This window comes from Falco biarmicus, chromosome 3 (genome assembly GCF_023638135.1).
Source record: "Falco biarmicus isolate bFalBia1 chromosome 3, bFalBia1.pri, whole genome shotgun sequence".
Lineage (NCBI taxonomy): Eukaryota > Metazoa > Chordata > Aves > Falconiformes > Falconidae > Falco > Falco biarmicus.
In genome coordinates this window covers 107871616-107899369 of record NC_079290.1, presented here as the reverse complement: position 1 = coordinate 107899369, position 27754 = coordinate 107871616, and the positions used below count along the sequence as shown (strand labels likewise).

The window sequence follows — 27754 nt, the reverse complement described above, 5'->3', positions numbered from 1 at the left end:
CCTGGTAATGTCCCCAAGCATTGCCTTCAGTGGAACGATGGGGTACAAGGGCAGCTGAAATTCAATTTCACTCTCCCTCTGAAGTGATGTCAGACTTTCTGTAGAAGTTACTTTCTCCTTACTCCTCTCTCTTCTACACCCCCCCCACCCCCAGTTATCAGAGGCTGTGTTATAAAGATATTTTAATTGTGTGAGATGTTGACTTGGATGGTGTTCTTTGGGAAGCATGTGGATTGTAAGTGGCATAGCTGGCAATGAAAACTATCATGTCTTCCTGCTGTGATGTTTAGGATTGCGTGATGATATTTGTAGCAGGTCTCCCCTGCTCTGTGTAGGCAATGAGGTGAAGTTGCTAAATCCAGATTTTGTAAATGCACATTATGCTGTAGAATGCTGGTGAATAGTTAAAGAGTATTAATTTGCATGCATACACAATAATTGTACTTTGCCCTCGGTGAGCTGCCTTGCCCTAATGTAATTTGTGGCCTGTGCATCTCCTAGAGCATGTGGGGAAGTTTTTCTTCTTTCGAGCTACTAGATTTGAATCTTGCTCTACACAGCCCCCTCAAGACTCTTGAAGTTCTGAAAGAAGCATGAACCTTTTTCTCCATGGCTAAGCATGCTGTGTGTGAGTGAATGTTATCATTTTGAGTCTTTGTGTTTATGTATGTTCAGCTTCCTGATTCAGCAACATGACGTTCTGGTGTCTAACAACACGAGAGAGAGAACCCACTGCAGTCCTGCTGCTTGTGTGTAGATCTGTGCTTGTCTCCACAGACTGTCACTGAAGTGTGCCTGTTCCTCATGCTCACATAGCAGCCTCTGTTCCCAGTTACCTGCATCCCACAGAGGAGAGAAACACAGTACTTTTTTAAAGCTCGTCATGGATCGCACAATAGTTGATAATACTGAAAGATAAACCTGGGTCATCTTTAGCCCAGTGTATTACTCGCTTGTTGTCTCTCTGCCATCAGTGGAACAGTGCCCAAGTACCCTGACCTTCCTGTGGAGACCAGCTTTTAGGATCAAAGACCCTGTTCAGCTGTTTTATTGTTTTCTCTCACTTCTTACATGCCCTTCAGAACTCAGGCCATGTTTTTCCATATGTAAGTGTGGTATACTTGGTCCTCATGTAACAGACCTTGGTTGGAACAGAGCTTTATAAAGCGTGAATGTAGCATTAAATTAATTTGTTTTCTCTTATTTTGTTTTTCTAGAGTCCTAGTGAGTCCTCGACAGAATTTGACTCGCATCACATTAAAAGGGACTTTCCAGGGGGCTAAAGTTGTCCGTGGCCCTGACTGGGAGTGGGGTAACCAGGATGGTAAGCTTCTTTCAAGACGTCCTGTAAAACACCATTAGATTTTTTTTTTAATTTTTTTTTTGCCAAATTGCTACTTAAAAACACATATGCTGAGCAGTAGCTTCTAGAGGAGCTGTTCAGGTGATGCAGGTTGCTGTTCTTTAGAGTGTTCAATAATATTTGTTTAAAAGCATACCTGTGACACAAACTCGCATTCATTCAGGGTGTGGGAGGGAAATTTTGCTGCTTCTATTTCATAGATGTGAAGACTCATGGGAACTATCCTGGAAGATCTTGTATAGAACTATAACTGTACACCATGTTCTAAGAAAATAAATATCTGTCTTTTCCTGAAAAAGCTTCCATTCATAGTAGGAATAAGGTTTGTTTGACTTTGTGACCGGTATTCCTTTTTCCTTTGGAGTTCTTCAGAATATTCTTATTTGGACACTTAAGAACAGTGAAGAGGAATGATCTGTAGGGAGTGTTTCACATGGAGCATTAATGAAGAACTGTTTGCTGTGGTTGCTGGAGAATGGTTTCTGCTTTCTGTATGAATTGTAACTTCAGGCTGGAAATGCAAAGGGACAAACGTGCCTTTTCTGGAGCTGCTCTTGGGGTGTATTGACTGTGTCCAGTTCACTGATACCAATTTCAATGTAGTGCTACAGGGTTAAGGAAACTTTACCGTCTGTCTCTAGTTCAGAACCTTGTACACGTGGTAATGTTTACAGCTTCTTTTTTACCTTAATAATCAAGCTGTAAGTCCAAAGCTTTCCAGTGCTGACTCCACCATTTATTGCAGCTCTGGGTTCAGTGGAGGACATGGATACTTGCAGGGTCTGAGAGCAAAAGAAGCTTATGTTCAGTAGAGCTTATCCATCCTTTTGAGAGCAGATCAACATTTACATGTCTGAGTCTTGTGTTGCTTACAATGATTGTGACCTGAAGGCAGTTACACGTGCAAGACAAGTGAGAAGAAACATAAGGCCAGCCACTTAGCTGCTCTCTAATACTGCCCTGTCTTTGATAGAGCTGCCCCCATCCATAGCCATTTGCTCTTCTGACCTTAGCTTCCTGACACATCAACTCTATTTCTGTTTAAGGAGGTAACATGTGTAAGTGAGAATAAATAACCTTGCAAACTCTGTGATAGGTTCCTGCTCAGTTTTTGTATTGATCATGTAGTCTGGTGTGTCAGGTAAGGGCAATAGCAGCTAGTTGAGAAATCTGATGGAATGGTCTTACTTTTATTTGCCGGTGTCTTTTTAGTACGCCTGATACCCTTTGCAAATATTAGCACTGACTGCAAAATTTGTCAATTGACCAAACTTTTTTTCTCTGCTGTGGTCAGGGTGGGCCCTGGCAGCTCTTCAGTCACTTCAGCTTTTTCATTGAATACCTGTTTTTCCTTACTACTATTTCTCGAAGTCTAAACACTATGGAAGTGGAAAGAAGTGCCCTCCTCGGAGAAAAGCATCTGAACAGGGCGAGGGGGGAGATTACTTTTTGTTGTTGTTGTTGTTGTTCAATCTGAATCCCCCGCTGCAACAGACAAACATCAAGTTCTTTTGTCACTGGTGCTAAGTTTCCATCAGCACTAATTTGAGGCCAGGGGTACCTACCAGGTTTCTTACAGACTGAAAGAGCGGGGAGAGGACAGCCGTCTGCTGCAACCTGTCTGCATGAACAGTGTAGTCAAACGAACACGGTGTTGATGCAAGATCCCTCTGTTCCCATAGTTGAATGCTGGTACGGTCCAGAGGCTCTCCCTTCCTGTGGCCAGTGACTGCATCTTGGACGTAGCCTCCTTTTCTAAGAGCTGTCACCCTGGCTCATTTTGGACTGGACAGTTGTTTATGGTTATCTGCAGAAAGGGAGATGAAAATTACTGTTAGCTGCCCTATTGCTAGGATCTGGATTCTAACCTGGAAGGCTTTTTTTAGCCATAGCTAGGAAGGTTACATCATAGAAATGCTTTTGCTAACTTAAATTGTGTTTTCCTAGATAATATTCCTGTGGGTGGATGGATATCTGAAGTGCTGATCTTGTAACTCTCTGCAGTGTACAGAACTAGGATCCGCCTGCTATTTTTAGGGAGATATTTTAAAGGCAGATAGGATTTAAAAAATATTTTTCCTCCAGTAGAAATCAAGAGCTATTGGGACATTCTGATTCTCAGACCAGCCCTCTAAAGGTGTGTTCCTGTCATTGACAGAACTGAAAGCCTGCTAGTTTGTCTGTATTATGCTTTTTAGATGAATAGGCAGTTAGATGAGGAAGTTAATTCCTTTAAGCTATGAAATTCCAAGACTTTGCAGGCAATTAGAAGCTCACTGTCCACTCAGTGAGACAGACAGATACTGCTGTCCCAGTTTGGGAAAGCCTGTTGTCTCTCGGATGAGAGTGTGTCCCTTGAGCCCAGCCAGATCTACCTTCTCACAGACCACATCCTCCTGTTCTGGATTGTTTCAGTAGCCCTCCTCCTTGCTTGGGCAGGGGAAGAGAAGTACCAGAGCAAACTTTACTTGATAGTCCCCACTTGACTGGCGCTGGGGAGAGATTAAAGATTTTGGGTGGATTTTACAACAGTGCTGTGTTTTTATCTTGCCACAGTGTGGTGCCATGACACTGTGCGTGGCCCAGCTAGGCAGGGTTTCTGTACATCAGGAGGGATGGCTGCTTTTACACAGAATTCAGCTTTTCCATATTTGTATTCCAAAGTAAATGTGTGGCTGGCTGGCTTTCGGTGAGTTTAATGTAGGGATACTCTTGCAGTTGGTCAAGCTGAGTTGTCTTGGGGTTTAATTTCCCTGATTAAAAAGGTGACAGAGATCTCTTCTGCAGATCAAGGTGAATCATGCAAGCTGTGAGGAAGCTCTGTGAGCTGCTGAATATGTTGTTGTTGTTGTTGTGATTTCCTTCTTTGATGTATATAAAGAATGCTTGACTGGAGGGCATTGCTTCCGGCAGCAGCAGTATGCCGTCAGTGAAGCAGACCTGTGTGCTTCTGTTCAACATATAAAGCTGGCCACAGAGATCCTTCCTGGTGGCAGCTTCTCTGTCAGAATTGCATCTGCCCCAAGCTGTTGACTTTGGGCTCTGTGCCTACTCCTCTGTTGTGAATAGCTGGAGAACTGACAAGTTTTTTCCTTGTTTTTTCCTTAGTTAAGATAAAAAAGTCATTAAGTCATATCTCAGTAAACATTCCAGTGTTGGGTGGATTCCTGTGTATTTGTCTCAGTGAAAATGCAAGCTGGACACTATTTCCCCTCTTTTTCCATCAGGTGGTGAAGGTAAAACTGGACGTGTTGTTGATATCCGTGGCTGGGATGTAGAGACGGGACGCAGTGTGGCCAGCGTCACGTGGTCTGATGGTACTACAAATGTCTACAGAGTTGGACACAAGGGAAAAGTGGACCTGAAATGTACTGTGGAGGCATCCGGTGGCTTTTACTACAAAGAGCATCTCCCAAAATTAGGTGTGTAAAGAAAAAAAAAAAAAACCAAACCCAAAAAAACAAAACCAAGAAAAACCAAAACAAAAACCCAACAAAAAAACCCAAGTCTTCTGCTGAGAAACTCTAATTCACGCTACTATTTTGTGACATTGAAGCCATTTTGCATGGAAGACAGAAAATCAGCAGGTGGTTTTATAAAGTTCCCACGTAAATATGTACCATTTAAAGAAGTGGTCTGTGTGTGAGCATACTGCTTTATTTCCAGCTGGTTAATTAGTACTTTGGCCTTTTCAGTGGTAAGATAAACTCATCAGATGCCCACAGCTGTTTCCCAAGGAGGCATCTTCTGCCAAGGCAACTTCTTGCTGCTGCAAATGCATGAAATGCCCTTGGATGCACCTGCGTCTGGCAGCAGAGAATTCAACCCAGTGTCAGTTTTGGTAATCCAAAGTTTTCCATTCTTCAGGCAAGCAGTGGTCCAGCTCGTGTTCACTGTGCTTTTAGAGAGCAGATATTATTGTTCTGGTGGACCAAAAAAGTGTGTTGAAGGGGAATGTGACAAAAGGGAGATTTCTGAGAATGAAGCTTCCAAATACTTGCCTAGCAGGGAGATAAGAAAAAGCAATGGGAAAAAGTGATGTCTACATTGGCAACTTGCTGCAATCCACCTTTCCTCTTAACTCTTAACGAAACCAAGGAAACTACTCATATTTTTGAACTCGCAGCATTTTTTACTAAGGTGCAATTTAGTTGTACTTTTTTTAATGAGGTGCCCGGGCCGTCTTTTGCTCCCCTGAAGGAAAACAGAATGGTCTGTTCTTGAGTCTGCAGGAGCAGAATCAGGCCTTTCTCATTCTTTACTTTCCCTGTGCAGCTTGGCAAAGGGCATGAGGGAAGGGAAGGGTTGGATGAGGAGCTTATTTCCAGGGGTATGGCCTCTTGGTGCATGGGAAAGCTAGGAGGGTAGAGCACTTGACAAAGCAAGCTATGTGGCTGCCCGTGGAAGAGAACTTACTTGGAGTTCTGTGGGGGTGTGTCTGCTGAACAACAGTTGTGGGTGACTGAACTGCTAAGAACAGCTACTGATACCTGATGTGACGTGAGAGCCATTGTTCAAAGGCATTCCCCTCTCTGGCAAGGAACAAAATTGTGTTGTGTCAGAACTCCCTCCTGTTAGGTCGATATCCAGTTAGAGCTAAACCCTCTTGATCTGTCTACGTAGTGCTGCCCCACGGAGTGTGTAGGGCATGCTCCACAACAGAAAACCAGTTTTACACCGTTCTGCCCCAGTTAAGCCTATGCTAATTTGCAACCCTTGTTACAAAGCCAAATGAGACACAATGCGTGTTATTGCATCCCTTGTGTATGTGAGTGGTGTCATTCTCCCCTTTAGGAAAACCAGCTGAGCTGCAGAGGAAAGAAAGCACGGACAGGCATCCGTTCCAGCATGGGGACAAAGTGAAATGCTTGCTGGACATCGACATCTTGCGGGAGATGCAGGAGGGCCATGGTGGCTGGAACCCTAAAATGGCTGAGGTATGCTTCTGCTTGCTCCTGTTCTCTCGAGAATGTATCTATCAGTCACTGTCTCAGACTACATAAGTAGGCACTGGCTAGGAAGTTCCCGGAACATCTTTATGCAACGTGTTACCTTCTACATTTATATTGTGTTGACTGAATCACAAATACAGATTCTTCCTGATAGGACACTGGAGTCAGATTTATTTTTAGGTTCAGATAAGTTTGCGTTGTATGAGAATTGTCTTGTGGAGCCCTGCATGATTTCTAAGAGTCTACAATGGGTCAAAAGAGTGTGTCTTAAGAGTCACTTAAGCCAGAGAAAAAAAACTAACGTCTGGTTTGTTTTTAAATGAGTTCTGGATCCATTCCTCGTTTGGCTTCTTTTTTTTACTGTGCATTACTACTAATGAAAGCTATGTGTTTTGTCAACAGTGGGCTCTGTCCCTGGCCAGGGCTAAAATTTCTCGGCCCATATGATGTTCTTGGAGCTTAGCCTGTTGTCTTGTCTATAGTTTGAAGAGCTATCAGTTTGTTGTTACCTGTTGTCTTAAAAATACCCAACTCAGTAGAGGAAGTAAAGACAGAAATGACACCTATTACTGTGGTATAGCATCTCAGGGGGCCATCGTGAAAGTAAGTCTGCAAGGGGCTGTGAACATTCGGTGTGGGCTTACACTCAGATGAAATGGTAACAGCTAAATTAATAAATTTGCCATTTAGATTAAAAGGTCTTTGCTTTGTTTCTCCTTAAAAGTCAACTTTCTTGGATTTTAATATTCTACAGAAATTGCCCAAAATAGATTAAATTACCCTCACATATTGAAGAAGGCAGTACTCCTGTTGAGCAGTAGATTTACTGTGAGACAGCATCACATTTTGGTACTCACAGTTACAGTAATAAGACCTGTCTCTGAGCCTGTATTAATAACTTGTATAAAAGTGTTTTTTTGCAGAGGAAGTGTTTTTTTGCAGAGGAAGGGAAGTGTATAGCCACAAGTGACCCAAATGCCCACTACGCTTGAGTCAGTAAGCTGAATAACCTGCAGGTCTGATTCAGACAGAGCTGTCTGAAACTTTGGTATTTGAAACAGTGCTATAAAATTATACGGATGTCTTACATATGTATCCTAGCCCAACGTGCCCTGTAGAAGAGTGGTCTTTTTGAAATCATGCTTTGAAATGTCAAGATAAACAATGTCATTGCAGTTTCAATGTGGAAATTATTAACTGAGCATTGGTCTTTGGGTTTGTTGCGTTTTTTTTTAAGTGTGGCAGGCAGAAACTTACCATCTTCTGGCAAGAAGTTTAAGAAGGCTGTCAGTGGAGCCACAATTTTTTTATTTTAGCTGAAGTCTTCATCCCCAAAGCTGTAGGTCTTGAATGGTGCTGAGTAGCTAACATAGTCTGCTAGGTTGTTAAACCTCTGTACTTCTGAATTCCTGTTGGTGAATGCAGGTGTAGAGAGGGATAGCAAACAGAGAAACAGTAATTTCGTGTCATCTCAGAAAACAGGACTTTGTGTCTCCTTCAAAACTATCAGCTGCTCAGGACCTGCCAGAATCAACAGATATTGAATACCACCCTACACAGCTATACTTTGTGTTCTGTAGTCTCCTCTGCCATGCTCCCTTCTTGTTCTCTCCGAGCATGCCTTGCTGGTATTGTACTGCAGAGCAATGTTGTAATCTGCCCACCTTTGTCATTTGGAAAGAGGAGGACAATTTGTTCTGCATTTTCAAGAATTTTCACACTTTGTGTCCCTATCATCGTTCTCCCTCAAAATGTTGCCACTTTAGAGGAGCTTCTAAGCAGCCTTTCTCCTTTTGCAGAAAAACGACTGCATCTCATTTAAAGGAGGTTTGGAAGCAGTGTTAGTCTGTGAATTGGAAATGTTGGGTATTTTAGCCATCTATGCCTTGGATGCCTGCTTTCCTCCTATTAGGCAATGTTATTTATTCAGGGGGTTTCCCCTACTCTTTTTTTTTCTTTTTTTTTTTTTTTTTCCCTATCAAAAGTTCATTGGCCAGACAGGGACTGTGCACAGAATCACGGACAGAGGGGACGTGAGGGTCCAGTTCAACAGTGAAACCCGCTGGACTTTCCATCCTGGAGCTCTGACTAAGGTAGGTGCTGATAAGCGAGCTTGGTCAGAACTAGAAATGCTGCAGGGAATATCTGCCATTTAGCCTGCTGTGTTAGGACACAATGTGTCTCCAGTAAGTGCTGAAGGAATACACTGCTGTTCTAAAAGCAGTAGTTCTCAGCAGAATTTCCTGCAAGTCGTCAGCGCTGAGACAGATGGTTGCAGGCGGTGGGAGCTGGGCTACTAGGCTGTCCAGTTTTATGAAACTTTGCATTTGAAATGTTGTAAGTTCTTAAGGTAAATTCCAGTTCTTAATTTCAGCTTCTTTGATAAGAGTGGTAACAGACCTACAGTAGCTCATCCTTCTGCAGCTACCTTTCATCTGTAATGAATGTTCTTCCACGTAATTTCCGTTTGATTTTGTTTTCTTCCTTGTTCTTGTGTCTTGATGTTACTCTCTGTCTCACACCTTTCTTTGTCTTGCTTCTCTCTGATTATTCTGAATGACCTGAGTCTTTAATCCAGCTCTTTTAATTTTGTGTCTGTATTTCTAAAGCTCATAGCTCTGGCCTTCCCTGGAGGTTTGAGGTCTGGAAATCTGAGGTCGATGATTAGAAACAGGGCTAATAGGTATAGGAGGAGCTGCTGGCAGACTACAAAATTCTGAAAGATCTGAACAAGGTCACAATGCTAAAAACTCTAATACCAATGGAAAATGCAGTGTCTTACTGCTTTGTGCAGAATTAGTCTGCTTTGAAAAGTGTGTTTTGACAGTGCTCCTTTCTTAGCTCAGTGAGCAGAGGGAGCATCTGGCAAATTACCGGTACAGATAAGCTCTGGTTTCCCTTTTCTGTTTCAAGTAACAAAGAGATTTAACTTCCTTATTAAAGCGAATTAAAATCTCCAGTGCCGAGTCAGGTATAGTGAGGAGACAGACCAAGGAAAGTTCCATATGTACTTTATACTGGTATTAATTATAAATGGTTTGAAGAAGAAGAAAGAAAAATAAAAAACACGTTCTGTCCCAGATTATTTCCCTACTTACATGTGCACTTGGCTTAAAACAGAAATACCCCAGCCCTTGGACCATGTTTATTTTGCAGTGGAGTGATTACAGATTTCTTGTTAGTCTTACTTACGTTGTGTAATGCCTTGTTGTTTTTTGAGTCGATGGGCTTCTTGTTTGGTTCTGTTTCCTGAGGGTGGGGGTGGGGTGGAGGGGCTGATCACTTTTTTTTCCCTGGCTTCGTCCCCCAAAAGCTTATGACTTTCTTTTTCTTGTAGCTCAACACCTTTTGGGTTGGTGATGTTGTCCGGGTGATAGATGATATGGAAACAGTGAAGCGATTCCAACCTGGTCATGGGGAGTGGACAGATGAAATGGCACCTGTGAGTGTGCGCCAGTTCCAGAACAGTCCAGTAACTTCCTGAGTTTTCCCAAGCAATTAGTACTAGTGGCTGGGCTTGCATTGCCCTCCAGTATCGCTGCTGGTCAGTGAGCACACAGACCTTTCTGGGACTGCTAAGGCCTTGCAGAATAAATGTTGCCTGGTGCTGTTGGCTATCAGTAGTACAATCCCAGTGCAGCACCCAAACAAAAGTGGGTAAAGGGGGAATCTGACAAAGGATTTGGCTACCAGTAAGTCAGATAAGAGGTTTCACTAACCACAGTAAACAAGTCCTCTTACGCCATCCCTAATTCCCTGGAACAAGGCAGGGAAGTGTCCAAGTAGAGAAACGGCCTGATCAGACCAGTATGCCTAAAAAGCAGAATACAGGTATCCTCCAGGAGCAATTAAATGCACAGAGGAAACCTTTCCTAGTCCAAATTTTATCAATTGTCTCAGGGTTCTTCAGACTGTGTTTTGTTGTTTCACCACCTTCCTCTCCAGACATTTGTGATGTGTCTGGGAAACCCTTCTTATGTAAAACCAGCAATAGAGAAACTGCTGAGAACCCTCTGGTGTCCTTGAAGTGGGAGCTGTCTGCGAGTGTGTCGCTGTTCAGTGCTTCTTTTCACACAGCAGGAGTGCCGCCTGCGAAACTACTCTTAAAGCGTTGCATTGGTTCTGAGATGCAAAGCGTACCGTGTCTTACATGTTAAAAATCATTTCTCTTTTTCCATTGCAGACCCTAGGGCACATCGGCAAAGTGATCAAAGTCTATGGGGATGGAGATTTGCGAGTGTCGGTTGGAGGGCAGTCCTGGACGTTTAACCCAGCTTGCCTGACAGCTTATCAGAGAGATGAGGAAGCAAACCTCATGACAACGGAGAATGCAAAGGAATCAAAAAGTGAGATAGTGAGAACAGACGTGTCTGATCTGTCAGGGCCTGTGAAATGATTGCTCTGGTGTAGCAGCAGCAGCACTCTTTGAACAGTGTTAATCTCAGCGGCCTGTTCTTCCCCAGACAGAGCTCCAAAACCAGGCTGTGCCTTGCTGGGAGAAGCAAAGCTGGCCTTAGCAGGGAAATAGAATTTAGGACTTGGGAATGCTAATCATGGCACTGCCCTAGGTTCAGTGTTTGCTTCTGCCTTGATCTGTCTCAATTTTTTGTTCCGTCCTGCTCCACTTCCTGTAGGAGGTTACTAATTCTTGAATGCTTGTGAAATATTCCTAGGTCCTTGTGTGGAAGCATTGTCAACAATTATTTTGTCTAGTCCACCCTGAAACTGAATTTGGGAAATTGGGATCATATGGTGTGTAAAGGGGACTTCACTTTGCACATCTGCTTGTAAAAATTTTTGTAGCCTCGCCATACTTGTTTCCTTTAGAAGTCAGGATCTTGTCGGAGAGAGGACAGACCTGCCTTTTTTTTTTGTTTGTTTGTTTTGCTATGTAGATAGGCCTTAAACTGTTTGCTCAACTTGGACTTCAGGGAGAACTTGCACACGAGCCCAAGCTTTTTAACTTTGCTCTGTCTGGAGAACTGTAACACCTCCGTCCTCTCAAACGCTCAAAAGTCTGTAATTAGATGGCCTATCTGAAAGGACCTCTATTTCTTCCCTACAGCATCCTTTCCAAATCCATGCATTCCTCTTCAGATTATTTGCCTTTTAGTAGTGATTTTTCTGTATTGGTCTTCTGTAGCGTGGTCTCATGTCTTTTGGGTTCTCAAAACATCAGACTTGGAAAGCAAAAGTTCTGTGTAAGCTGCAAGTTTGTAAAGCTCTTTGTGGGTGCTAAGTGCTACAGGTGCAGCAGGTCTGTACTGGGGTTATACAGCTGCACTGTGCCAACTGTATGCCTTTATACACATGCTTCTCAGCCCTCTTAACCTGTGGCTGTTTCTCGTTCCTACCAGGTACTTTGATTACTGTATTGGAGAAACTGCTGTCCCAGAAGACGGAGTCAGAGCATGCAGGCTGTCTGGTCATTTGTGCAGCACTGAACAATGCAGCTAAAGTTTCGGAGCTCCTTCAGAAGTACCCGGACAAGGCAAGTTTTGAAGAAATCCTGAATGGTTACTTTTTGTTGCTCTTCTTCAAAAATACTGTCATAAAGTTTTGTAGTCAAGTGTGGAAAAAGATAGGAGAAAAATAATATATTTTCCAGACCTAAGAGTAGCTCCCAACAACTGGAAAATTATTTTGCTGCAATTAAGGATTAAATTTGTATATCAAATGTGTGTATTTGCAGCATTAAATCTGAACTAGAGTTAAGTCCTTACAGCACATTTCCAAAGCTGACTTTTCCCTGATTTCCTGTATGGACACTGCACCTGTAGAATTAGCGGGAGAGGTAATTATCTGTATGAAAATAGTAGCAAGATGTCTGAGTTTAGCCTTGGTTTGAAAAGAAAGCCTCAGGTTGTGCCTGGCTGAATGTGTCTGTCCTTAGACGACCTTGCAAAATGGTATTGTTGGAATCAGGAAAGAGCAAAGCTGCCCAGATCCTGACGCTGTGCGTGTCTGCGTAGTGTCTTATCTCATGTCTGACTGGAGCAGGAAACTGGGCTTGACTTGTTGGTGTGCTTGCAGAGTGCCAGACTGTTAGGGTTACATCTGCTGAAATCACTGCTCTTTCAAGCTGCCTGTTTGAAGGTTCAAGCCCCGCCAGTGAGGGGTACAGGATTTATAAACAAGTTAAAAAAGGAGACCCAGAGAAGAAAGTATTTCAGCAGTGACCTCAGAAACCATTGGTAATAAAACATAAGTCTTGTTGAGGCTATGTCTGCATGGCTGGTAGGAGAAGCCGGATATGTGAACCAGGAAAACTAGCATAAATTCTGGAGGAGCCTCTGTGATGCTGATTTAGTGGTTAGTTGTCTGGTATTTATTATGGTTCTTTATTTACAAAGTTATTGGGACCTCTGGAGATGGGAGGAGTAGACAAATACCTGCAATTGTTGAATTTATCCTAGACAGAGTGCCAGGAGTCAGGAATCCATTATGTTATTAGTTATTTTAATTACATTTCTATTTCTACCTTTAATATTAATATTAATAAATTAGTTATTTCTGTAAAAGTTTACATACAGCAAGAGGAGACTGGATTTGAGGCTAACTTAGTGCACGTTGGAATTGCTTGCCAAGGCTTTTCCAGCTTATCGGCATTGTCTGTGTTGTGTAAGTGGCAGAATAACACATCAACCTTTAATGCCTCCTTGCCTAAAGGACTCACCCATCATTTTGAGTGAATCAAAGCAAGTCTTGCCTGTCCTGCTGTCCTGACTGCTGCACAGAACGAGCTGCAGCAAAAAACCAACTTTGTTCTCTTTTGTGTCCTGGTTTTGGTTTGGATACAGTTCGTTTTCTTCCTAGTCGCTGGTACAGTGCTGTGTTTTTGATTTAGTATGAAAATAACATTGATAACGCACTGATGTTTTAGTTGTTGCAAAGTAGTGCTTACTCTAAGTCAAGGACTTTTCAGTGTCCCAAGCTCTGCTTGGAGGTGCACAAGAAGCTGGGAGGGAGCGTAGCCGGGACAGCTGACCCAAACTATCCAAAGGGATATTCCATACCATAGAACGTCATGCCCAGTATAGAAACTGGGGGGAGTCAGCTGGGAGGTGCCGATCGCTGCTGGGGGACTGGCTGGGCGTCGGTCAGTGGGTGGTGAGCAACTGTATTGTGCATCACTTGTTTCTTGGGGTTTATTCCTCTCTTTTTCCTTTTGAGTATTGTTATTATCATCATTATATTTATTAAACTGTTCTTGTCTCAGTCTATGAGTTTTACCTTTTCCCAGTCCTCCCCCCCATCCCACTGCCAGGGTGTGAGGGGAGTGAGCAAGCAGCTGCGTGGTACTTAGTTGTCTGCTGAGGGTTTGTTAGCTCCTTCATCTCTTCTCCTTAGCCTCCCACTGATTTCAGTAGCTTCTCCTTTTTTTTTTTTTTTTTTTTTCCCTTGCCTTTCATACAGCCTCTCTTTGTTTTTCAGTCCCTTTAATTCTCAAAAAAATCTCATTGCAGCACTTCAACACTGTGGTATACCCTCCAGCCATTGTGCCCAATAAAGTACCTGGAGTAACATGGAACAATGGGGACTTGGCATCTTCAAAGCCTTATGCAAAGCTAATTTGATCTCCTCACATATTTTCCTATTGGGAAAGGAATTGTTGGCAGAGATGTCGAGAAGTATTCTGCTCGCAGGCATGGAGGGATTTTGGCATCAGGGCTGCAATTAGAGCCCTGGCTTCTAGCTCAGTTCACTCGCCTCTCCCTTCTTGACTGAATGTGCAGTTCCCTTCCCCTTTAGAAATAATCCGGAACAAGGTCAGCCTTGTTGTTCCTGTACATAAAGCGGAGCCGACGGGGCACGGATTCTCCTTTGCAGCCTCAGAAATGCTACTGTTATGCAGCTAGTGACTCCCATCCTGCTCGGCCTGCTCTAGAACAGAGCTAAGGCCTGAACACAAGGCAAGGTCTTTCCTAACCAAGCCGTTTGCTGTGTCTCTGCCCTTCCTGTAGGTCGACGCAAAGAACCAGGGCAGAACTGCCCTGCAGATCGCCTCTTATCAGGGGCATCTGGATATTGTGAGGATTTTGCTGCAGGCACATGCCGCTGTCAACCTGAGGGATGAAGAGGGCGATACAGCGCTGCACTATGCAGCTTTCGGGTAGGAGATCTTTCTTCTTGTGATCCCTGATTACAAGACCTAAAGGGCTGCAGAAGGACATTTCTAGATATAAATGGGCAGTCTGTGTGGAGGATGCGTGGCTGGTGGAGGCTTTTCTTTGATTTTATCTTCTGTTAGAAATCAGCCTTTGAGCTTCAGGGCCACAGATGCATTTCTTAGTGCCCTGATTTAACCTCCTCAGCTAGGTCAGTTTCCATGCCAGAGATCTTGAGGAGGAATCAGAAGTGATAAGGGGGTTTTAGTGATTGCATTTTTTACAGGGGGATGGAGGAGTGGTTTGTTTAGTTGGGATTAATTTGGTTGGTTGATTTCTGTAAGTGCATGGTTTTCCAGAGCAAGATGAAGGGTTGAATTGTCTTGTCAGTTACCAGGGAAGAATTAATCACTAAGACTGGGAGATTCTTGTGGATTTAAAGTAAAGAGAGAGCAGATTCTAGAGTGCAAATTAGGAAGGTTTTGTTATGTGGGGATTTTTTTTAATGTGTTATTTTGCTTTTGGGTTTTTTTAATACTAAGAGGAGGTGGGATGAGGTTAAGAGTATACAAAACCCAAAAAGGTTCTGTTGCCTTGCAAGAAGAATTCACTGCCTGCACAGGACTGAATCTAATCTGTCTTACTCCTTGCTTTTAAATCAGAAACCAAGCTGAGGTTGCCCGTGTTCTTCTTGGTAAAGGAGCCAGTGCAGACCTGTTAAACAATGCGAAGTGCACAGCATTGTTTGTTGCTGTCAGTCAAGGATTCACAGAGGTGGTGCGGACCCTCTGTGAGTTCAACTGTGATGTCAACCTCCCAGTAAGTTTTGGGGTTTTATGGCATTTTGGGAGAGTGTTTGGGCTTTTTTTCTTTTTGTTGGTTTTTTTTTTTGAGGCAGTGAGGTGCTTCTTTATGTCTTACACAATTTGTTGCTTTGTAAAATTTGAAGGTCATTCTCTTCAAATGCACTACTGTGCATTTGCACAGAGGAAGTATTCCTCTACCTTCAGTACTGTGAAATTCCAGGTTTGAGTCTGTCCGTTCACCATCGTGAATTTGCTCAGCTCAGTCCAGTAGTGCGCACTCTGCTGTGCTGGACTTGGGCTTCCAGTGAGAGCTGACCTGCTGCTAATTAATGTGTCGTTCAAACACTCCTGTTCCCAGCAATAAGGCTTGGTGAGATTTTTTTAAGACTGGCATTTAGGAACTTGAAGGGCAGTGATGGTGAATTGGACCCAACCCATTTTTAAGATGTGCTTGTATGATGGTGGGACTGGACTGTGCTGGGTCAGTCCCTCAAAGTTAGTTAGGAATGTTAGCACCTGTCTACTCAGGAGCTGGTTTCAAACCCTAGGGAAAAGATTTCTCAGAGGCTATGAAACTGCTATGGGTGCTAGGGATGTTTGGCCTGGAGTTGATGTGACCTGGTGACACTGTAACTTCTTATCTTGAACTGTCCCTGAGGGTGAGCTATTTCATTTGATGCTCTGATGTAGGTAATTGTGCTTTGGTATCCTTGTATAGGATTCCCAGGGAGACACTCCCCTGCATTATGCTATCACTGCAGATTGCAAAGTCGTTATTGAGATTCTCACTGAAGTACCCAACATAGACTTCACTGTCCAGAATTGTCAAGGCTTCAACCTGCTCCACTATTCTGCTCTAAAAGGCAACAAGCTGTAAGTGACTTCTTTTCATTTCTACTGCTTTCACAGATGTTTGCTCATGCTTGCTGTCTTAAACAGTAAGAAGGTAGCAGATGTAGTTCTAGATAGCTAGGAAGGAGGTGGGTGGTTATACATTTCTTGGGTGTAGATACGGCTAGGTATAGCTGTTGCCCTCCTCTGCTTCATGTATTTACAGGAAACTGCTGCCTGCTTTCCCCATCCCATCTTCCTCATACCTCCTTAGCTTGGCTAGATAATCTGTCTGCTTCTGGATAGTCTCCTTAGATGTTTGGGTTCACGCATGGAAGGACAGGAGGAGGTCTGTAGTAAACAGTATTTGAAAAGACCCTGTCTAACTGACAGCCTCTGGAATTCTTCCAGAGGGATAAATCTGCTTGTTATTTTCATAGCAGTGTGAGTTTATCTTACTTTATTAAATGACAATTGAGGGTTTCTGTTTTATTCTTTTAATTTAATCTGTCAGGTGGAGGGGAGTGCTCTGCATCACAGGTGCCAGCTCCTGATGCTGCCTATAGAAACATGAACATCCATATCTGCTGCGCAATAGAGGCAGGCCTGTGTCTTCTGTATTGTTTTCCTTCCTGGTAAAGTAACTCTTCCATCTCTGTTAACCTCCAACACTCTAGAGCCATAAAGAAGATACTAGCAAGAGCTCGGCAGCTGGTTGATTCCAAAAAGGAAGATGGCTTCACTGCCCTGCACCTTGCTGCTCTTAATAATCACAAAGAAGTGGCAGAAATTCTCATCAAAGAGGTAAGAAAGAAAACAAAACAGTCACCAACAAAAACTCCCATCTGTGCTGCTGCCAAACCTCTACATTTCCTAATCACTATTGAGTTAATGCTGGGACTCACAAGAATGTCTGTGTCTCTTTGAGGAGCTGGCATTGCTTTTCAGACTTTGAAGAACAGAGGTTGGCATTCCTGGGGGTATTTTCCTTTGGCACTGGCAGTAGAGGAGAAGGGTATCTTGCAGGCTAGAACAACGCGGCTTGGAACTGGAGCTTGCTGCAAAATGTTCAGTGAAGTGGTGGGTGTGAAGGGAAGAGACATCGGAATAGCTCATTAAGGAGTGTGTAAATCTGCATTCAGAACCTTCCCTACCACACAGGTCCAGGTCAGAGCCCAGTTTCTCTCGCTCCAGGTATATGCTGAAGCTCCCCAGCTACTGGTTGTTCTGTGGTGGGTTTCTCACTCTTCATTTTCACGAAAGAGTATCTGAAGGCATGTATTCCATTTGAATGCAGAACAAGTTATTTTGACGTGTTTGCTCCAGGTTATTTATCTTTCTTCAGTCTTAAGTTAGTGCTAGACGTGCCCCTGATGACCAGTGTTGTTTAGCAATGAAAATGGCAAACTGAAGGATGACAATTTGACTGGCATTTTGCTGTTGATTTTTGTGGAGTCAAAGCTAGCCGCTGTCTCTGCTTTCAGATGATAATTGGCCATGAACGTGACAACTACATGTCAGCACTCCTGGTTTGTTTCTTCTCAGTCATTTGTTGGCTGAGTTCCTCCATCTTTACCAGGGAATCCAAACCACTACAACAAGGCTTTAATGGATTTACAAATGAATGCTGTAGAGGAGTGTCTGTGAGCACTAACTACTTAGTACTATGCTTTATTTCTGGCATAATTGCTGCATTAGCATAGCCGTATCTTTAAAGGCTCTCTGTTCTCTAACCCTTGCTGCTGTCTTCCTCTGCAGACTTGGCAGAGGGGCAGAGTGATTCAAATTTGAAGTTTTTTCACCTCTTTGCTTTGAAGAGGGGAAACCAAAGCACCACAGGCAGCAAGGAATCAGGATTGCTTTAGAGGAACTAGTCCATGCCCGTTTGCTTGGAGTGGTTTCAAGATCTGTTTGTGTCAGGGAAGTGATGAGTTGTCATACCGAAGTCATCACCAGGATTATGTTATCTGTGTGTCAGTTGGGCACTTGGCTTCTGATCCTCTCTTTCTTGATGTCTGAGGTGTGGGGGCCATATGACTTAAGTTACGGAGTGCTGGGTCATATAGCTGTCTTGGAGATCTCTGTACTGCTGTCCTGACGAAGAGGGACTTGAGACCTGGGGCCTCAACAAGCCCCACAGCTGCAGCACTTTTCTTCAGCCAAACTCACCCTCATGCAATTCTTCTCTTCAAGGGTCGTTGTGATGTCAACCTCAAGAACAACCGCAACCAGACACCACTGCACCTGGCTGTCATCCAGGGACATGTAGGGATGGTGCAACTGCTGGTCAGTGAAGGCAGTGATGTCAATGCTGAAGATGAGGATGGGGACACAGCCATGCACATTGCCTTGGAACGGCAGCAGTTAATGTCACTCATGATGGAGAAGCGTGAAGGAGAGATGGGATTGTCCCTTCTTTCCAAGGTGAGCTGGGAGTAGGAGAAATTCTAGCGCCAATGGCAGGAAAATGCATGATGTTAAAATGAGAGCAGGTAGTGGGGTCTGAGGGGACAGAGGAAGGCATGGAAATTGTGTAAAGCCACTCCAGATGAGGAGCGTGGAAACAAGCCTTCTTGCTTGTGGGAAAGCAAGAATAGATCCTCTGAGGGTACGCTTGAATTTATAGCACGAAACTTCACATAGTCAGACAACAATTCATACTGTCTCCCTGATATTTTTATTAGCATTGTGTGCTTCTTTCTTGACATGGGAAAGGTCATGAATCCAGTTGTAGAGCCAAGACTCTTGGGTTTAATTCATGCCCCAGAACCACAGCAATTCATTTCTGTCTTATGGCATGGAAAATATGAGGATAGCTAACCACATACGCTGCAGTTATCTGCAGTGTAGAACAGAATGTGAGAGGTGAGATGTATCAGGCTGAAGGATAAAGATTATGTTGTCACAAAGCCTGAACTGGGTTTCACTGTGTGGCTCTGTATTCAGGGATATATAAGGCCTTTCAGGAAATGCCTTAGAACTAGAAATCAGCGCATGATATGTCAAAGACTGGAAGCTTAGTCTGGTTTTGGCAAAGATTAAATTAGCCCTTCAAAGTGTTCTGCCATCCACTTAAATACCAACACATGCACACACCCGATTTGCAGTGCATATGTTGGTTATACTTTATGGGTGGAGTGAGAATGATTCTGTTGTAGGGATAATTTAGTATACTGGAGAATCTAGCATAAATTTTTTTTAATTGTAATTTGAAATGAACAGAATCAATTAAACCAACATTCTAAAGGGCTGCATGCTGTGTGCCAAACCACCCATTCCTCCTTTCTAGTTGAAAAAACCCTAGCGCGTTGCTCTTCTTCCATTCTGCTCATCACCAAGCTACTAGTGTTGATAGGATGAGTTGATGGCTCAAGGCTCTTCTGAAGATGCTCCAGCCTCAGGTACTCGGGCTCGATCAGCCACTGACATTCCAGAGACACCCCACACCAGCTCAGCAAACGCTTCTTTCTTTTGAATTTCTTTGCCTGGAAATATGAGCAAAGGGGTCAGCTGCAAGGGTGGGTTTTATCTCACTCAGCCTGCCTAACAGCTTTGCTAGCTGTTGGGTCTTCGCTTGTGCTAGGGACAGCCAATAGTCCTGGACACAGAAAGTTTTAAAGCAACATGACAGATCGGTGCATGTCATTCCCAATACCGTTTACATTACAAGGTCTGGACATGTTAAGAGTCCTTCATGTCTAATTTTACTTGCTCTGATCTACCTGCCCTGGTCTTCTAAGTCAGTGGAAAATGTTTGTTGACTTTCAATTAGTTGGGATAATGTACACAGAAACTTGGCTTTTTAAATACCTGTCACTTAGGTCTCCATACACCAGTTGTTCATGAACTGGTATGTGCTGTGGTGGCTTCAGAGTACTTCCTTTTCACTACCTGAAGAAGTGAATGCCTATTACTATGATTAGTAATAATTAGCATCAGTTAGGTCCAGTCTTATGCGCTGTTGTTCCTGGAATGTGAGATTTGAATCTGCTATTTACATGCTGAAGGATTTTTGTGTTTTCAAAAAAGAATGCTAAATTGCACTTTCAGATTAAGACTTTGTTTAGAATTTGATACAGATCAAAGGCACATAACAGAAACTTATTCTCTTAACAGAGAGTGTTTCTCAACTTTTAGCTGCAGGCTTCTGGCTTTCTTGGAAATGTAGAGCTGAATGTTGGAACTGCAATTGCATGTTACTTAGCACAAGAAGGAGCAGATATTAATTATGCAAACCATCGGGGAAAGTCTCCTTTAGACCTCATTGCAGATGGAAGGATTGTCCAGATTGTGAAAGACTTCTCACAGAAATTCAGGTAAGCCATGTCCTCTGGAAACTACCTACAGCGTACTTATTTGCAACATGCAGAGTGCTTCCACAGGACTGTGGTGTCACTGCATGCAGCTGTTATTCCAGGAGGGATGAAGCATCTTTGAAACACTTTGGATGTCAGTGTGAGCACCTCCTGTTTCCTCTGGAGCTGGTTGCTCACCCTGTGTTTCTGGAGGGGTTATTTAAGGGTATATGCTGCCATTTGAAAGTGTTGGAAAAAGCAGATTAATACTGCTTGGTGCAAACTTGGCCTCCTGATTTACAGAGAGCCCTGAGGCAATCTCAGGAGACTGGCCACTGAAGCCAAGAGCAACTTCTGTCTTGCAGAGTAAATTCTGGGTTGTGGTTTATTTTCATTGGATTCTTCAGTTGCAGGTATTTAAAGTCTAAGCAGAGAGGAAGTGCAACAAAAGAGTGGGCACCAGAATCTGCAGAAATTATTCCAGAGCTAGATAAATGCCTGGTTTTCAGCCAGTAAGAGAAATAGCAAAGAAAATGCCAAAGGGAGAGCTGCGAGTCCAAGATGGCTTTAACTTGGGTTCTGAGAAGCATTTGTTTGGATTTTGACTTTGCAAACATGGAAGCAGGGTTCTGTTTGATTGGAGGGCACAAGACCCACAGTCATGTTAACCCTGGAGGAAGAGCCATGCAGCAGCCACTGTAATTGGCCATGTTTCTGGTCCACTGTAAATAACAGGTGAAATGTTTCCCTTAAACATCTTCTGTAGGGATTTTTGTCAGTGAAGTATATGTTGGATAAAGGGGTTTTTTGCTTAAAGAATGCTGGTTCTTTCAGACTGACGTTTCTCGTACAATGTACTGGTTTCAGCTTCTGTGTTGAGGTTCAGCTGGGGGATTTCGGGGGGTGTCTGCAGGGTTAAGGCAGCCACTGCAGACTGAGTCTGTGTGCTAGACCATAGGCCTAAGCCACTATGGTGTGTCCCAGCATTTTACACAGGAGCCAGCAGAACAAGGTAGTTAGCTGTACCTTCGTCAGCTACTTGTTAGTCTGACTGAAATTAATAGGTCTAGAAGGGGAAGAGTGTCTGGGGTTTATACGCATTTATAATGAAGTTACTGCCACTTTGCTAGGAAGCTAGATAGTAGTTTCTTCCCAGAAACTTACTGACTTTGCATGAAAAAACCAAAACGCACCCCTTTGCAGTACTCCTAGTGGGCCAGGGATTTCTTGGCAGTATTGAAGACACATTTGCTAGTAAATGACTACCCTTGTCCCTTCTGTTCAGTCGTCAATCATTCTTGCAGTTTAAGTAGTAGGTCTAGCTAGCAGATGATCGGCTGGCAGGAAAAGTAATAGACGGATTGGGTGCTGAGGGCTCGTAATGCCAGGACAGAAATCTGAATCTGAGCCTGTATTATGCAGGAGGCAAACTTGGAGACAACCACCCCAGGCACTTTTCAGGAACGTGCAAAAATGAAGGATCCTTAGGACTGCACGTTTTAAATAGCTCCTAAAAGCTGACTGCTCCCAGGAGGTGATTGTACCATCAATACCTTACTGTTGCCCTCCAAAAGAGCACTTTCAACGTGTGTAAATATTAGTCATCTCTGCTCTTTCCCTTTCTTTTTAGATAAATCCAGTCAGAATCCCAGCTACTAAAGACTGAGTTGGTCCCACTAGGGCAGTGAAGGTTTACAAGTTTATGCTACCTGAGCATCTGCTGCTCTGTCTCCATGTGGAGTGTTTTCCAGCGATCAATACAATGTTACCTGGTTGCTGAAGGAGGACCTGAAGTGCGTGGCTCAAATTTTATTACGTTTGTGGTTGCAGGGAACAGCAGATTTCTTCAGACAGCTCAGCCATCACCTGCAGCCTTCGCCGTGTGCACACTACCCCCAACACAATGACCAACCTTAGTGTCTCGAGTGTGGCAGTCCCCACAGAGTGCCTGGTCTGCTCAGAGCTGGCCTTGCTCATACATTTCTTCCCATGCCAGCACAGTATTGTCTGTGAAGGTAAGTTCATTCTGTGTGTGTGTGTCTTTTTTTAAAAAATTTTTGTTTCCTGTTCTACCTAGCTTCCCTAGCTGGACTATCATAAATCAAACTCTGTTCAGACACAAAGCTATTGTGCTGTTTGTGTCCTGAAACAACCCCAGCATGATTTCAACACCACATAAGATGTCCAAAGTTATCTATAAAAACCATGGGGTGTTCTGACTGTCTGCTGATTGGGACCCCAGGCAGCTTTGCTTGTGCTTATAGATGCCCTGGGTAATTCAGAAGGAAAGCCAGATGTTTCAGTTCTAGCAGGCATTGCTTTATCCATCATAAACCTCCTGAGAAGGATTTCCTTCTCTGGCTTTTGTTACTGGTTTGCATTTCATTTGTTTTAATGGCAGCCTGCTCAAACATGTCAGCAAGTTTGTTATCTCACAAGGCACTCACAGTCTGACCACAGGGACTTTGGTAAGGACTGTGCGCCAGAGCTGCATCCTTTTCCCTCAGAGCAAAGGGCTGTTTTGATCCACAGTGCAGCAGTTCCAGTAGCACAGAGTGTTGAGGACTTAAAGGTGTTGGTTTTGCTACTGGCGTAGGAAAGACAAAACCAAGAGACTAGGATGTAGCTCAAAAAAGAAGGTAGCGTTCTCATTTCCATGCAGAAACAATCTCTTAATCGTCCAGGGAGGTCTCAGGTTGTTCAAAGCTGATGTTCTTGAGTCTGTCGTCTTCCTCTTCATTCTATCATCAGTGAGCTTAATTGTAATCTCTTCTTGTATCATTCATGGTAGAATGCTCCAGGAGAATGAAGAAGTGCATCAAATGTCAAGTGACAATAACCAAAAAACTGAAACAAGGTATGTTTGCTGTTCCTGCTGTTCAGTGCTGCGGGAAGGGTCACATTAGTTTGAGCAGCATCAATGATTTTCAGTGAAATAAGCATAAGGAAGGGAGATGACATTTTGTTTTGGGTTCTTTAGGGGAGAGGGGGGTGTGCCTTTTCCATTGACCACCTTTAGAGGTGGATTCTCTCAGGTGTCGTGGGCCAAGCTCAAGCTGCATAGGCAGGAGAGGACATTTGACAAAGCTTGTCCTGTGCGTGGCTTCTTTTGCATCTTGAAAGCAAATACTAGGTTATCTATGTGTCAGTCTAATGGTTTTCACAGGTGGTGATTTAACAGTGAAAATCTGTGAGAAAGGAAAAATTACGTCTTGTGAAAGCCTTGCTCCTCCCTTGGCTGAAATTACAGTGCCTGGGCGGGGCTGGCATTAGCCAGCTGTCCAGGAATCACTGAGCTGGATCGTTTTGATAAAGCTTTTTAGCCCAGTTCTAAAAGACTGTCTTCTGTTCACCTTACTCAGCATCCAGAATGAGCAATATCATGCATGTCAGCAAGCTAGAAGCGGGTTTGCACCTGCCTGAGATTTAACACAGGTTTCCCACTGAAGCTTCTTCCATAGAGGTGATGAGAGTTGATGTCTTTGTAGCTGAGATCACTCTTATGGCAGGTGCACAGGCAAATGGATTGCATGTCCTGCTGCTCATCACTTAGTATTATGGACTGCTTTGTTGGAGTCAGGTTATATAGACTTGATGCCTTGAAAAAAGCACAGGGGAGCCAAGAGCCTGTCACACGGCAATGGACGTATATACAGCTGACAAAACCAGAAATTCTTTGGAACTCTATAATGCAAGAAATAGCAAGTCTGCTTGACGGTAGACAGGAGCATTTGTCTTTGTTACAGACTGGCAGCAAAATAATGATGAGAATTCCAAATGAGCTATTTGCAAGCAAATTTCTGCTGGAGGAGGAACGGTCAAGGTCTCTGAAAATCTCAGCAGGACGTCCTTATCAGTGATGTCTTCAGTGTTTGCCTTTAACAAGCTCCCCATCCCCAAACTTGCTTCACCTTTATGGATTTGAAATCACTTCTTATACCACTGAAGCGTAACTAATTCCAGAATACTGGGGAAAGCGACATCTATATCGAAGTGTAAAGCTCTACCTAATTAAAAGTTGAGGATCAGAAGATGAACAGTGGGCTGAAAGCTGAAACAAGGAGGAGTCTTATTTACTTAAGCTAGCAGTTGTCCAGGATTTGATGTTTTTTCACTTCTTAGTGTTGACCAAATTACTATTATTTGTATAGTTTCTTATATGCAAAAGTCAATGTAAGTGATGTAAAATGGTTTCTTCCTGTTCTACCATGTATGTCCTGAAAGACTTAACCAGAAATTTGAATCCCAGACGTGAACAGGAGGTTGAGAGAACATAGTACTCATAGCACTGTAAGGGTTGCCAGACTGGTATGGCAGAGCATTACAAGCAGCTTTGAAAGTTTTAACTTGAGGGTAGCAGCAGCACATTCCAGAACAACAAGGCAGGGCATTTCAGACAACGTTTTTGTTTCCTTTAAAAAAAGCAACCAACCAAACAAAAACATACACTAACCAGCTGAGCAACTACATGGAGGAAAGCAACGCTGGCCAGTCTGTAAAAAGCATCATCTCAGGCTTTTTTTTTTGAGGAATGCCTGGATAAGGCTCAGTGAAGAGAGTTTAGTCTGAAGGAATTGCTACTCTTGAGGGGCAAAGTCTTAATTAAAAAGACACTGCATGAGGCAGAGCACACTAGTGACTAACTGTCTTCCTGCTCTCCACCCCTGCAGACAGCACCGAGGTGGAGTGCAGCCCAGGCTCTGAATCCACAGATCAGAGGAAGCTCATGGAGGAGCTGCAGAACCGCTACCGGCAGATGGAAGAGCGCATCACCTGCCCTATTTGCATTGATGACCAAATCAAACTGGTCTTCCAGTGTGGACACGGCTCTTGCCCAGACTGCAGCACAGCCCTTACTGTCTGCCCCATCTGCCGGCAGGCTATCCGGGAGAGGATTCAGATATTTGTCTAAGGATCCGCTTGCTTCCCTTCCTGTTCCCACCTCCCTCCTTTACTTCCTTTTTGTTTGCATTATAGATGAGAAGCGCTAGTCAGGCTGTCGTGTTTGGCTACCTGCAAAGCCATCCTGAAAGAGAGGGAAGCAAATGACTGATGTGACTTGGGTGGAGGTGGGGGGAGTCCCCTCTACTTGCAGTGTCATAAGGCCGAGGAGTGGTGCTTGAGGGCAGGCAGCCCCTCACCCTGTGCTGCTGATCCATCAGAAAACCTGAAGTAAAGACCACCGAGCTGTCCGCTGAAGGTGTAAGAGACTTTCAGACCAGATGCGAGTAGACTTCCATATGCAGATGTTTTCAACAGCATCCGACTCGGGTGACTGCATCCTGTCTAGTGCCCTGCAGTGCCAGCTCTGCAGCCTTGCGTTGCTCTGGAAGCAGATGCTGTAGGATATACCTTACACCTTGGCAGGCAATGGCAAAGCATACGCTTACACTTGACGTGAGGAGATACCGGAGGAGATGGGTCACGGTGTCAGTTCTCACAGCTGCCTGTCAGTGGTAGGGAGGTAATGTCCTAAGACAGCATGCTCTCTGAACTAGTGCTTGTGGGCTCAGCAACAACCTGGACTGGCAAGAGGCAAATCTGGATGTAATGAGATCCTAAAGACAGAGTGTGTGCCTTAGAGATAAAGTAGTGAACACTGATTGGAGAAAATATATTGTTACAACAAATATTTCTAACCTCTAAGTGACACTCTTCCATTATTTTTTTTTTTTTTGGCACAACCGTGTGTTCAGAGACTCCTGAGCTTTCTATCCATAATGCCAAAGGCAGGTGTTAAATACTCCAATCAAAGTGTAAAGAAAATAAATAGTAATAATTAAGACATGAGAAAAAGGGATTTCATTTTTGTTTCTTTGTTTTGCAGCAAAACTTAATAAAATAAAATATATATTTTCCTGAGCATTAAAATGAATGTACAAATGGTAGCTGAAATACGGATCCAGTTGTATTGTGTTTTCCAACTGTCTGACTGAAGAAATATTATCCACTGAGTCCATCCTGTAAATTAACTGTTGGTGAAAGTGGCAGCCTGTAGGGCTTGTGTGCCATGAGTGTGAGTATATATACGTACATGTTTGCGTGTGTGGTGTGTATCTTTAATGACACAATTATACACAAGCGTACTGTTTGTTAGATATTACAAGCAATATTTAAACCAAACCAAACTACGGTGTTCCTCTACTACCTTTGTTCATTAGCAAAGAGGTGGCAAATCTTTTAAAGACATTTTTAACTTTGTGGAATATATGGTAGTTACAGGAATACTTATTACTTCTTCCTTATCGATGCTTCATAATCACTTGGTGTTGTGACAAAGTCTTGCATCACAGCCTGTGACTCCTATAGATAATCTTTGTCAAAATACTCACTTGAGGCACTTACGGTTTCAGTGGATTTTTTGAGCTATGGAAATGGATCAGATTTAATGCCTAAATTATTTGGTTGGGTTAGATTCAGCACCCAAAAAACCTAACGCTGAATTTCAGAATCCGCTTTGTTAAAAATCAGAGGTGCAGGTACTCATTTACTTATTCCCTAGGAGTTCATGTTAGTGTAAATTCCTTTGGAATAAACCAGACATTTCCCCAAAATGTTGGCTGTATTGTGGTAGAGCAGCAATAGAAAAGTGCCATGCAAAGGCTATTTTCCAGAAGTACAAGACTGAGCCATCTTTGTCACGTAAGAGCTGCTTTAACCACTATTTGATGCAGGTTGATAATTTTCCAGGCTATATATTACCCCAACCCCACTCTAAGCATTTTTTTGAAATACAGTTCTTTTACAAGCCTCTACAGCAAATCCAAAAGCAGTTTAGTAAAGGTTAAACTGATTGATGCTTCATCGTGTGTGTTAAATGTATATATATATGTGTGTGCTGGCACTTGGGGAAGAGGGGACAGAGGTGGCAAACTGTTCAGTATCTGTTGTGTTATTCTCCTCTTTTATGCCTAAGGTGTCATTTTATTCAGGAAGAAACAACAGGGAGCATCTGCTTCATTTTTAAAATAATTTCTTTGGCTACTAAATGAAGAAAGGCTTCCAAGTGATTATTCTCCCTAAAGGAAAAAAACTGTAGGAAGACTGCAGCCTTTGACTTCCAAGCTGTGCAGCTGTTGCAGAAAATGGAGATTATTTTTCTTCTTTTTTTTCCTGGCTAATGAAAAGAGATTTTTTAGGGAAAGAAGAGCTTCCCTCAGTTTTGTGTTTTAACTTTTTAAAATGCAAGTTCCTTCTCAAGATCTCCTGATCTTGTTTTTATGTCTGAAATGCATTGTATGGCCAAGATAAGAGATGGAATTTTGCACAGCATAATGTACCTGCTTAAGAACTACAGGAATGGTTTGTAAATGCAGCAATCAGGTTGGGAGTCTGTTCTTTCATTTCGCTGTTCCTTCTGTGACTGCTTTTGAGGAGCAAGAGTTGAGATGTTAAGCAC

At 43.3% G+C, this 27754-nt stretch overlaps 1 protein-coding gene across 6 annotated transcripts in view; it reads left to right on the top strand.

The window, feature by feature from the left end:
• MIB2 (MIB E3 ubiquitin protein ligase 2) overlaps positions 1–26250 on the top strand; it is a 53616-nt gene extending 27366 nt beyond the window's left edge. For 5 of the 6 annotated variants that reach the window (XM_056331558.1, XM_056331557.1, XM_056331556.1 and 2 more), the window contains 16 exons: positions 1218–1324; positions 4591–4785; positions 6158–6300; positions 8301–8408; positions 9653–9757; positions 10499–10661; positions 11673–11806; positions 14280–14428; positions 15086–15242; positions 15948–16102; positions 16738–16864; positions 18254–18484; positions 20198–20376; positions 22186–22370; positions 23147–23212; positions 25026–26250. In XM_056331558.1, the coding sequence (XP_056187533.1) occupies positions 1218–1324; positions 4591–4785; positions 6158–6300; positions 8301–8408; positions 9653–9757; positions 10499–10661; positions 11673–11806; positions 14280–14428; positions 15086–15242; positions 15948–16102; positions 16738–16864; positions 18254–18484; positions 20198–20376; positions 22186–22370; positions 23147–23212; positions 25026–25267 (2446 nt within the window). In that variant the 3' untranslated portion in view covers positions 25268–26250. The remainder of the gene's footprint in view (positions 1–1217; positions 1325–4590; positions 4786–6157; positions 6301–8300; positions 8409–9652; positions 9758–10498; positions 10662–11672; positions 11807–14279; positions 14429–15085; positions 15243–15947; positions 16103–16737; positions 16865–18253; positions 18485–20197; positions 20377–22185; positions 22371–23146; positions 23213–25025) is intronic. The other variant, XM_056331561.1, reaches the window with a different exon arrangement.
• The last annotated feature ends 1504 nt before the right edge of the window (positions 26251–27754 follow it).